The 10,916-nt window shown below is 44.5% G+C and overlaps 2 protein-coding genes across 2 annotated transcripts; both read right to left on the bottom strand.

The window, feature by feature from the left end:
* Nucleotides 1-475: 475 nt before the first annotated feature.
* On the bottom strand, nucleotides 476-3,746 carry LOC133133186 (uncharacterized). Its single transcript, XM_061249262.1, has 2 exons — nucleotides 3,718-3,746; nucleotides 476-3,573 (listed from the first exon to the last, which is right to left on the bottom strand). The coding sequence occupies exon 2, from the start codon at nucleotides 2,746-2,748 to the stop codon at nucleotides 1,285-1,287; it is 1,464 nt and encodes a 487-aa protein (XP_061105246.1). The 5' UTR covers nucleotides 2,749-3,573; nucleotides 3,718-3,746; the 3' UTR covers nucleotides 476-1,284.
* Nucleotides 3,747-3,972: 226 nt separating this feature from the next.
* On the bottom strand, nucleotides 3,973-8,965 carry LOC133132468 (uncharacterized). The gene is made up of 5 exons (XM_061247924.1): nucleotides 8,771-8,965; nucleotides 8,356-8,583; nucleotides 7,806-8,126; nucleotides 7,012-7,277; nucleotides 3,973-4,005 (listed from the first exon to the last, which is right to left on the bottom strand). Exons 1-5 carry the CDS (start codon nucleotides 8,844-8,846, stop codon nucleotides 3,973-3,975), a joined length of 924 nt encoding a protein of 307 aa, XP_061103908.1. The 5' UTR covers nucleotides 8,847-8,965.
* Between the last annotated feature and the right edge of the window lie 1,951 nt (nucleotides 8,966-10,916).

Below are 10,916 nucleotides of genomic sequence, written 5' to 3'. Positions count from 1 at the left end.
GTGCAGTTTACTTGTGTATGTTCCTTTTTTCTATTTCCTCTCAGTATTCCAGATTTGTACACTCAGTGAGCACTTTATTAGGTACACCAGTACATCATCCTGTTAATGGAAATATTTCATCAGCCAATCATGTGGCAGCAACTAAAGGCATAAAAGCATGCAGATGTGATCAAGAGGTTCAGCAGTTTTTCAGATCAAAGTGACTTTGACCGAGGAATGATTGTTGGTGCCAGGCAGGGTGGTTTGAGTATCTCGGAAACTGCTGATCTCCGTTGGGATTTCACCGGAGATAAAAGTTAGGTTAAAAATGTGAGCAAGCGGGGAGGCGACCAGGTGAGCACTGAGACGCAAAAGATAAGGGGCTATGTCATCCTCACCCTTAGACTTTTTAATATTCAGATGGGAGAGTGCCATGAAAACTTCATAGTCACTAACCGGTCTAAAAGAGAATCTATTAGCAAGAGAGGAGGGGATCGAAAGGTTTTCGGCCAATGACGGGTCATGGACGTGTCCCGGCGAGACCGTATTGGCTGATAGCCTATCAAATAGAAGGCCAGAAGCTACAAAATGTTGGTTAAATGCGTCGCACATTTTTGATTTGTCTGAAATAACATTATTCTCATAGCTAATTTGAGGTGGGAGAGTAGAGGTGGATCCAGATTTAAATGATTTTACAATTTTCCAAAAACTAGCTGAGTTTCCTTGGGCATTTGCAAATGAAGATAAATAGAAATCAGATTTGGCTTTCCTGACTAAACTAGTTCTTTTATTCCGCATTTTCCTGAAATGTAACCAGTCCGTCGGATTACCAGTAGATCTGGCAGTAGTCCAGGCGGGGTCTCTGAGTTGAAGGGTTTCGATGACTTCCTCAGAGATCCAGGGACTAGAGCGATTTTTTACTCTGAGATTTTTATAAGGAGCATGCTTATTAGTGATGGAATTAAAAATATAGGAGAAGTGGTCAGAAGCTAACTCAGAATCAGGGATTAAGCATAATCTATCTAAATCAGAGTGGGATAAATCATGTAGGAAGCCTTGTTCTATAAAATATTTAAAATTACGCTTTGTGATGAGGTGACCATTGGATTTATTAGCTTTGACTAATCTAACACAAGCTATAGGGCAGTGGTCGCTAATGCCTGGTGCAAACACCCCACACTGAGGATATTTAAATGGCCTATTAGTTAATATAATATCAATTAGGGTGGATCTAGATGGAGATTTGGCATTTGGTCTTGTGGGGTGTAAAATAAGTTGAGATAGATCTAAATCTAAGCAGAGCTGTTAAAGACTAGTACAGCTATCAGAGAGCCAGTCCAGGTTTAAATCGCCCAGCACCACCAATTCGGAAGAGGCATACATAGATAACACCTTCCCCAACTCATCTAATGCTGAAGTTGGCGCAGAGGGTGGGCGATAAACACCAGCAACCACAATATGGACGCCACCAACCAAAAAAACATCTAAAACTAAACACTCAAAACATTTCGGGACGGTGGAGGACACAAGGACCTGTACGGCTAGGTGTTCCCTGACAAATATAGCCACTCCACCTCCTTTAGCTCTCCTATCAGATCTAAGCAAATTAAAACCGGCAATAGAAACATCCGAGTTGGAAATTTTCCCAGACAACCAAGACTCGGTAATAACAAGTATGTCGGGGGCGGCATCGACAATCATACAGTTAATGAAATCCATCTTGGGCAGCAAACTCCTCGAATTTAGGTGCAGAAGCTTCAAATCATTTATGGCCCGCAGGTCCTGCAATGACCCCAAATCATTAGATCCCAGAGTAGCAGAAGGAGCAGAGCCGGGCAAGGCAATACCAGTAGAAACAACCACCAGGTTTCCCTGCACAGCTCTGCTTGGCCTGGAAGCACAACGAGGAAGACGTACTGGGAGGGGGCTGATAGTGGGGATGACACACAAAGCCGCGGTATCCTTACCGGACCATTCAGGACGCCAGCTGTTGCTCCGCAACTCAGTTGCTGTACTCGAGGCAAACGTTGTTGACAATAGTCCGCTGCCGCTCCGAAGCCCAACTGCGCCGTAGGGAAGCGCAGGCCGCCCTGCTACGGATCCGGGCTGAAGACGAGCCACCACCGCAGCAGGAGCGAAATCCTCCCGGGATGAACCAACGCCAGGAAAGGCCGACAGTCCGGCGATCACCTCAACAGTCCCGCCGCAGCATACCGGAAGAGACTGCAAATCAGCCAGCAGACCTCCACCGAAGCAGGCCAGAGGAGCCAGCAACCCAGACACCAGGCCAATCGCCGCCAGTGCGGGACCGCCACGGCCCGCCGAAGAAAGCAGCGCAGGTGGAGGAAAGTCCAAGCTAGCTGCTGGGCTAGCTGGGCTAGCTGGGCCAGGGTTTAGCTCAACGTCACCGGCCAAGAGGAGTATCAGCGTCAGCCAAATGAATCCAACAGAAGAGCTCGACGTAGGGACCCCATCCTTACTAGATGATGATGGGGCTCTGGCACGGCCAATATCCAGGAACCCGGAGAACAGGAGATGTTGGCTACCTGCAGTCGGGAAGTAGCTTCCCTCCCCATCGTCAGGCAAGAAGTGACAGCGTGACGAGCAAGCGATCAGGCGAAAGATTAAAACAATGACAATCACGCATCTTTGTGGAAAAGTTAAAATAGGAGGCAATCCACAATTGAAACGTTTAAAAGTAGGGCGGTTAAAACGTTTAAAACGTTTAAAAGTTTGACTCGCTTGAGCAGTGGACGCTGCGGTCGCCATCTCGATTACCCACACTGCGATGGGTGAGAATGACGGGTTAAATTATAATAGTTCTGAATGTCTACTCTTGGTTTTAGCCTTGGGTTTTGCCTGTGAAGACTGCATTAGAGCTAGAAAACATGAACCAACATGAAGACCAGAGAGCTGTATTTGGCCATTTTGAACCTTAGAAAAGAGACCATTGTATACTTTCTAAAGAACTACATTATATAAAACATTGTCGAAAGACCATATAATATTTTCTAAAGAACTTATCACACTCTGTGAATAACATTCAAAATTTACTTTAAAAACTAAATTATTTTAAAAGGTTTTGAAGCTGAAAACAAAACACATATATTTTGTTTTATTTATTAACAGAAAACTCTTTAACAGACATGATAGAAAAAAACTCATAAAAGATAAGTCAATTAAGCAATTAAATGGTCTGTTATGAAATCTAAAAGTAAGAGCTTTATTGATACATTTCTTGCATTCAGCTGGTGAAAGGCACTGTTTGTATCCCTCAATAAAAAAACGTTGACTGGTTCTTCACTGCCAAAATTATTTTCGTTTTATCTTTGTCATTCCGTTGCAGAAGTGATCAAGACAAATGGCCACTTCCCCATTTCATTAAAATACCATATTTCTACATCAGCAGATGAACCACAGATAAGTTCCTCATGAAGAGTTACCCAGAAGCCTTAACTTAAAAAACAACATGTAATTACTTGAACAAATGACATCTGCAATAAAATGAAACTTCATACATTTTCTTCAAGTTCTGGTTGTCAGGGCCAACCCTGAATAAATCACAGAGTCTTCCTCAGTAGGCAGGGCTTCAGTCTAAATGAAAGAACGTTTTAAAAGGCTTGCAGCCACAGATATGGCATTACATACTGATAAGACGTGCAAAAATAACATGTGGTTCTGTTTTAAATGAATGAATGAATGAATGAATGAATGAAGAGGTAAATGAATAGTACTTACAGCACAGAGGGCTGCTCTACAGTCGTCAGTTTCTGTTGAAAGATAGAAGGAAGCGGTGGATGAACATGCTGTGTAAAAATACATTTCAACATTTCCCTCTTAGCCCTGCAGTCTGGCCAGTGCAGTCAGATGGCAACGTAGCGCAGACAGACATGCAGACAGACATGCAGACAGGGCAGACAGGGCAGACAGGGCAGACAGACATGCAGACAGACATGCTACCTTTTCTCTTTTTAAAATGCAGTGCTGCGTAGTTCACCGCATCTTCATTCGGGGTTCCTTCAGCACCTGAAATAGACAAATACATTTTTTAAGCATTTTTAAAGCCAGTGCACAAATAACTCTGTAAAAATGCAATTTTGTTATAATTTTATACTTAAATATAATTAGAATGGTAAAAATACAATTTCACCCTCACCAAAGAGTATACCTAATATTTCACAAATTATTACAAATATGTTTCATTATTAATTATTTTGCATAGTAGCTGATGTATTTTTTGACTTTTTATATCATAAAAAATTGTCTTGTATGGCAAAAACATATACTGTAGCTCATTTGTGCGGGAAATACTACTGTTTTTCTTTTTTAGATGCAAGGCAGCGTAAAGCACAACTCCTTCATTAGGGCTGTCATGGTGGGAGGTTATTCCCGTGGTGACCGCTAGAGGGCCTGGGATCATTGTTATCACCTGTTCCTCATTTGCATTAGGGGAATGGCCTCCCAGCTGTGTATTTAAGGCCAGCTTGTATGCGCCTCAGTGCTTTTGTGTTACTGTTCGCTCTAACACCAAGCCGGTAAATGCACACGGTAGACGCGAGGTTTGAGTCAGGTACTGTGCAGGTGTGTGTTCACTGATCAAAACTTCCTAACAAATTATTCTAAAAGGTAGGAAGGCGTTTGGTGTGGTTTTACCGACGCCTTCCCTAAGGGTTTATTTTCTTCTTCTATTTTGGGCTCGTGTGAGCCGGCGGTAGAGGGACGTTGTCCCCGGTAAATGTATTTTGGTTTGTGTTTATTCCTGAGCTGCGCCTCATGGTTTTTGTTTAGCCTACGCTGTTTTTGGCTAGGTTGTATTTTTATTTCATTGCCCCTGATTGGGCACTCTCTGTGCTCGTTATTCGGCACAGTTACTGGTCGGTACACTCGCCCTGTTCTCAAAGGGTCGTTTTATTTTCTTCAGCCATTTTGGGCTCCTTTTCTGTTTTTCCCATTAAGAATCGCCTTCGGGTTTGTTTTTGTTTCTCCCCCCTGTTACGGGAGTTATTCTCATTTTTTGTCCCACTTATCCCTGTACTCCGCCCCTGGGATCTAGGAGGGGTTTTATTTAGTCGCACTTGGTCCTCCGCTCAAACCCCACCCTGATAAGGGCTTTGTTCCATAGCTTGAGCTGAATTGTATTTCCAAAACACAAATAAATACATTTTTAACACTTGTGAACACATCACGGAGTAAAAATACTATTTCTCATGGTTTTCACACATCCCTTCTGTGAGATGCTCCCCTCTGCTCCTTTGCTCGTGTGGTGTAAACACACATCCTCATGTGGGTTCCTGCGTACAGCACTGTGCTTGTTCTGGTCCCGTCTAGATGCTGCATTTCTGCTCATGTCTCCTGGTAAAATGCAGTCTCCACGTGTATTCAGGTGTCAGTGCTGTGCGTCCGCTAACTGAGGAATGAACCTGTTTTACTTGAGATTGTATTCATGTGTAACTGTGTTGTGCCTTTGTATTGTACTGAACATTATGTTGTACTCTCTGCCTGCTCCTCCCTTGGCCAGGGCTCCCTTGTAAAAGAGACTCACCTGGTTAAATAAAGGAGAAATAAAATAAATAAATAAACCGTCTCTGGCTGCTGGCTAGCCTACCTCTGCGGGGTACATTTTGCCCTTTATACGTGAGCACTGAAGATGGTTTTCTGACTGCACTGTATGTTTACTGCACTTTTCGTTTTGGCACCTTTCTGTTTTCACCCAATATTGAAGTACTTTATTTGATTTATCTCGGTTTTTGCATTTTTCCTCTTTTGGAGTGCAAGTGTTTTCTTGGTTTTTATGGACATTGACTTCAGAACCATACACCCATCATCCTTAGCATTACTGTGATGCAGATATCGTATCTATTCTGTTTATCAGTGCAGGGAAAATACGACCTTCGTTCTTTTTAAAACGAACAGAAGCATAGTGGACAGCATCATCGTTTTGGGTTTGTTCAGCACCTTGAAGAGAGAAGAACAGACAGGAAACACAAATGAATGCATTTTATGGCTGAAACCACAACGCTTTTGTACACATCACTGTGTGAAACAAATAAGATCCTAATGTGGCTTCACTGGGGCTCCAACCACCCACCACAGTCAAGCAAATACAGCACTATACTATAAACTACAAGGCAAAATTCCTATTAACAAACTTTATCTTTTATTTGACTTTACCCAGGCACAAAGTGAATACTGCACAGCTAACTATCTATTATTGGATCATATTTTACAGGAAAGACTTACTGCCTCACTAAAAAAATCTAATGCATAATTTTAACATAACCCGGGCCCCTGTTTATGTGCCACACACAAACACACTGATACACACGCAGATGCTGAGATACATATACACACATACACAAACACACTGAAACACACACGCAGATGAGAAACACACACACATACACACACACAGGCAGATGTGATACATAGACACACACACACACACACACACACACACTCATGTGAAACATAAACACACACACACGTAGACACCGACACACTAACACAACACCCATATACTTTGCAAATACATCAGGTACAGAATACATAATTGATTAAATATGCTGGCCAAAATTTGATAACATGATGAAGTAATTAAATTAGGCTTGCATTGCATGACAAATATTAAAAATAAATAGTGCTGTTCCTTACCTTCATGTCTCCGATGTCTTACTTTTGTATAGATTATGAGCACAGGTGCAAGGCACAGTAGAAGACCAGCGAGACAGGCCGGGAAAAGATAAAATGGACTGATTCCTATGAATAAAAACAACAATAATTAATAAGTCACAAACATAGGCTACACATGCATACAGTACAAGTGTACACACAACATGAAACACATTTGACAATTTATCTGTCTTCTGTTGCATACATTCAGTTTGTTGTTTTGACAGAAACAGATAATTTTCGGTATTGGAATGATCAACATTAACAATACATGCCTACATACTGTACATACATACATGCTGAACAATATGTACACACACACACGTGTAGTTTCTGGTTGGTATGTGACAGTCCCTCCCTCACCTCACCTTGTCTCTTTATCGTCAGGTTTAACGGCAGCAGGGCTCGAAGACGGTCCTTGTAAAACACGGCACACACCCAAGCGCTCCGCTTCAGTGTGACGTTTATCACCGAGAGCGCAAACTCAATCCCGAACCCGTCAGCGCTGGCGAACTTCTGCTGACTTTCCACCTCTATCCACAACAGTTTGGTGCCCTGTCTCGCGTGCGAAACTTTACAAACCACGGAGCCATTTCCTCCCTCCATGAGCTCCGCAGGTTCCTGGTACACTGAGGACGCAGACAGGCACAGCGATCTCACTGAAGATGGCCACATAGCATAGATAGCAGAGGCAGGATGCATCCGGACAATACAGCTTCCTTTACAGTTTAAGGATGTAATGTTGGCTACATTCATCAAGTAGACAGACCCGTGTGACATATCAATACACAGTAAACTGTTTAGACGTAGATAAACCCGTATAACATGTTAATACACAGTAAACTGCTTAGTTTTAGATAGACCCTTACAGAGAATAGATAGAGCCTAATAAGGATCACAGAATTAAAGTTAAAACTAAATTAACCACTGGACATTTCATGGAATAGCATTTAAATTCCACAAAATGGCATTTGTTCTTAATGAGCAAGTACATTACCTGCGAGCACTCATGGAAGAAAAAAGGGATTTACTGGGAGATAAAAATTTAATTTTCATTTTCATCATTTTTAAATCTTTACATCTTACTACATTTTAAATGCATTTCTGCAGTTCTTAAATAAGCCTAAGTGTGGAGAATGAATAATGCGTGACATTACCATCAACTGTAATTATTTCATAAGTGCATGTTTTGTCAATACTGCGGTTTTTACACAGAACGCATCGGTAGTGTCCATGGTCTTCCCAAAGCAGCGGGGAGATGCGCAGCTCAAATTTGTTGTCAGGCCAATTCTTTACTTCAGATCGATTTTCAAAGAGCGCAAGATCCGTGCCATGCCGTTTGCAGGAATCTCCTTCAGAAGCCGTCGGTTCCCGCCTCCAAAACCCCTCAAGCTTCGCACCGGACTGAGCTTCACAAAAGAGCTGCAACGGGCCTGTCTTAGGGCGTCTGAACACTTCATGTGTGCGATTTTTTACACCTGGACCAAAAAAAAAAAATCACAATCACATTTTGCAAAAAGTGATGGGGTCTGAATACTGAATATCATTACAGTAAAAATGACATTCAAACGTAACGCATACACTCAGCGAGCACTTTATTAGGTGTTCATTAGACTTAATTTTTAGACTGACTTTTTAGGCTACGGCTGTAGTCTCAAAATTACTTGAATGGTTATTTGAACGCTTTTCAGCTGATATTGTATTTACCTTTCTGTCTTTCCAGTTTCACCCCAGATTTTTTATCGGTTTCATTGACACAGTAGTACAGCCCCTCGTTCGTCTCCTGAAACTTTTCCACCAGCAGATACGCAGTGCTCTCCAACACCAACGTCTGGATGTTACTTCCCGGTTTCACGTTCCATTCCCATGTTGGTTTAAAAGTCGTCTTTGATGTGCAGCGTAACGTGGCGTCCAATCCCCGTGCTACTCGGACGACTTCAGAACAAACATTCAAATTGTTATCATGCATTCGCAAATAATTCAGCCGATTACAATACACGCTCCAACCAGTTATTGAAATCGGATGAAAATATTGTGCATTTCAAAACCTGAAAGCTTTTCACAAGAGATGATCACTAATCTGAATCCAGTTTATCCTTTAGATTCTCGGATCATAACTCACCTTTGGCAAGAACATGATAATATCCTGGTGAAAAAAACAACAGAATCCAGCAGCCGATGGTATAACGAGGAATCATTGTCCCAAACTGAAGGAAATTCTCTTGGTGTGATGGATTATGGGATAGGCGCTGTATGCAGCGGAACACCACTCAGCAGGAGGTGGGCGCAGTAAAATAATTTTTCACTCTCAGGGATATGTATTTATATATTTATACGTCACAGTAACAACACTTCCTTTTATCACCTGATAAAACAAAAAAAGATTCACAAACAGCCTGCTTGTCACACATTGACTTCAAAAGCAAAATGTACTTTTAGCAGCAAAGTTTAATTTATAAGTTTGTATTTGCAATTGTATTTCTGTTTAGGTTTGCAGTTGCTGATTCATATTCTTGATTTTTAACTTCAGGCTATGGGCTGATTAAGACTATGCATCAGACAAACACTATGTTGTGTGCTGTATGTATGCTGACTCCCGCCCCCTCCACGGGTTCCGATTGTTCTTATGCAGAACCCACCCACCACAAGGAGCTCAGGACGAAGCAGGTAAAGGGCAAAAGCTTTATTTTATTTATTCTACCAAAAAACACAGAGCACGCCACAACACACCAACCCCACCCCCCTTCGACTTCCCCACTACTCCTACACCAACACTCCTCCTCCCCCTCCCCCTCCTACCCGTCACACAAAGGGGAAGTCAACCATCACGGGCGGGGTCTCACACACTCATACCTTTCACTTCCACCCACACCAACAACACAACATAGAACTTGAGGGGATGTCGTTGGCCCCCACCGCTGTGCTGGGCCTCTACATCCCCCCCCAAAAAAAGAAAGCCGATTGTTTAGGGTTGGGTTGTCTCCCGCTGTGCAGTAAAGTCTCCGGGCCGCTGAGCTGCACCCCAAACCACTCTGCTGTCCACTGCACGCTGGTTCTGTTGCACTGTCCGCCCTCAGCGTCCTCACTGTTCCACCAATGGGGAGTGAGCTGGTGCTGGCTCCGGTACTGGTCCGCCCGTTGCGTTACCGCCGCGTGGAAGACTCACAGTTCCCTCCGCCCTCGTCAGGGTGAGTGTAGTCTCACTGCGTCATTCCTCCGCAAAGTCGCGCGGTCGTTGCCACGGCAGCAGTCCGGCTCCACACAGCCGCTCCTCCAGAATCGCTCAGCGCTGGTCCCACTTAAGAGCAGTATCGCCCAGCGCTGGTCCCACTTAAGAGCAGTATCGCCCAGCGCTGGTCCCACTTAAGAGCAGTATCGCCCAGCGCTGGTCCCACTTAAGAGCAGTATCGCCCAGCGCTGGTCCCACTTAAGAGCAGTATCGCCCAGCGCTGGTCCCACTTAAGAGCAGTATCGCCCAGCGCTGGTCCCACTTAAGAGCAGTATCGCCCAGCGCTGGTCCCACTTAAGAGCAGTATCGCCCAGCGCTGGTCCCACTTAAGAGCAGTATCGCCCAGCGCTGGTCCCACTTAAGAGCAGTATCGCCCAGCGCTGGTCCCACTTAAGAGCAGTATCGCCCAGCGCTGGTCCCACTTAAGAGCAGTATCGCCCAGCGCTGGTCCCACTTAAGAGCGGTATCGCTCAGCGCTGGTCCCACTTAAGAGCAGTATCGCCCAGCGCTGGTCCCACTTAAGAGCAGTATCGCCCAGCGCTGGTCCCACTTAAGAGCAGTATCGCCCAGCGCTGGTCCCACTTAAGAGCAGTATCGCCCAGCGCTGGTCCCACTTAAGAGCAGTATCGCCCAGCGCTGGTCCCACTTAAGAGCAGTATCGCCCAGCGCTGGTCCCACTTAAGAGCAGTATCGCCCAGCGCTGGTCCCACTTAAGAGCAGTATCGCCCAGCGCTGGTCCCACTTAAGAGCAGTATCGCCCAGCGCTGGTCCCACTTAAGAGCAGAATCGCCCAGCGCTGGTCCCACTTAAGAGCAGTATCGCCCAGCGCTGGTCCCACTTAAGAGCAGTATCGCCCAGCGCTGGTCCCACTTAAGAGCAGTATCGCCCAGCGCTGGTCCCACTTGAGAGCAGTATCGCCCAGCGCTGGTCCCACTTAAGAGCAGTATCGCCCAGCGCTGGTCCCACTTAAGAGCGGTATCGCCCAGCGCTGGTCCCACTTAAGAGCAGTATCGCCCAGCGCTGGTCCCACTTAAGAGCA

The sequence above is a fragment of the Conger conger genome, chromosome 7, assembly GCF_963514075.1.
Source record: "Conger conger chromosome 7, fConCon1.1, whole genome shotgun sequence".
In the NCBI taxonomy this organism is placed as follows: domain Eukaryota; kingdom Metazoa; phylum Chordata; class Actinopteri; order Anguilliformes; family Congridae; genus Conger; species Conger conger.
The sequence above is the reverse complement of the archived record's forward strand: the minus strand, read 5'-3'. Positions and strand labels throughout refer to the sequence as shown.

What these genes read in the sequence shown, in the direction of transcription:
- LOC133133186 (XM_061249262.1), bottom strand. Translation starts at nt 2,748, where the DNA reads ATGGCGACCGCAGCGTCCACTGCTCAAGCGAGTCAAACTTTTAAACGT.
- LOC133132468 (XM_061247924.1), bottom strand. Translation starts at nt 8,846, where the DNA reads ATGATTCCTCGTTATACCATCGGCTGCTGGATTCTGTTGTTTTTTTCA. An exon ending in TTATCATGTTCTTGCCAAAG is followed by an intron (nt 8,584 to 8,770) that starts GTGAGTTATGAT and finishes TTTGTTCTGAAG; the next exon opens with TCGTCCGAGTAGCACGGGGA. An exon ending in CGATAAAGAGACAAGGTGAG is followed by an intron (nt 4,006 to 7,011) that starts GTGAGGGAGGGA and finishes TGTCTATTTCAG; the next exon opens with GTGCTGAAGGAACCCCGAAT.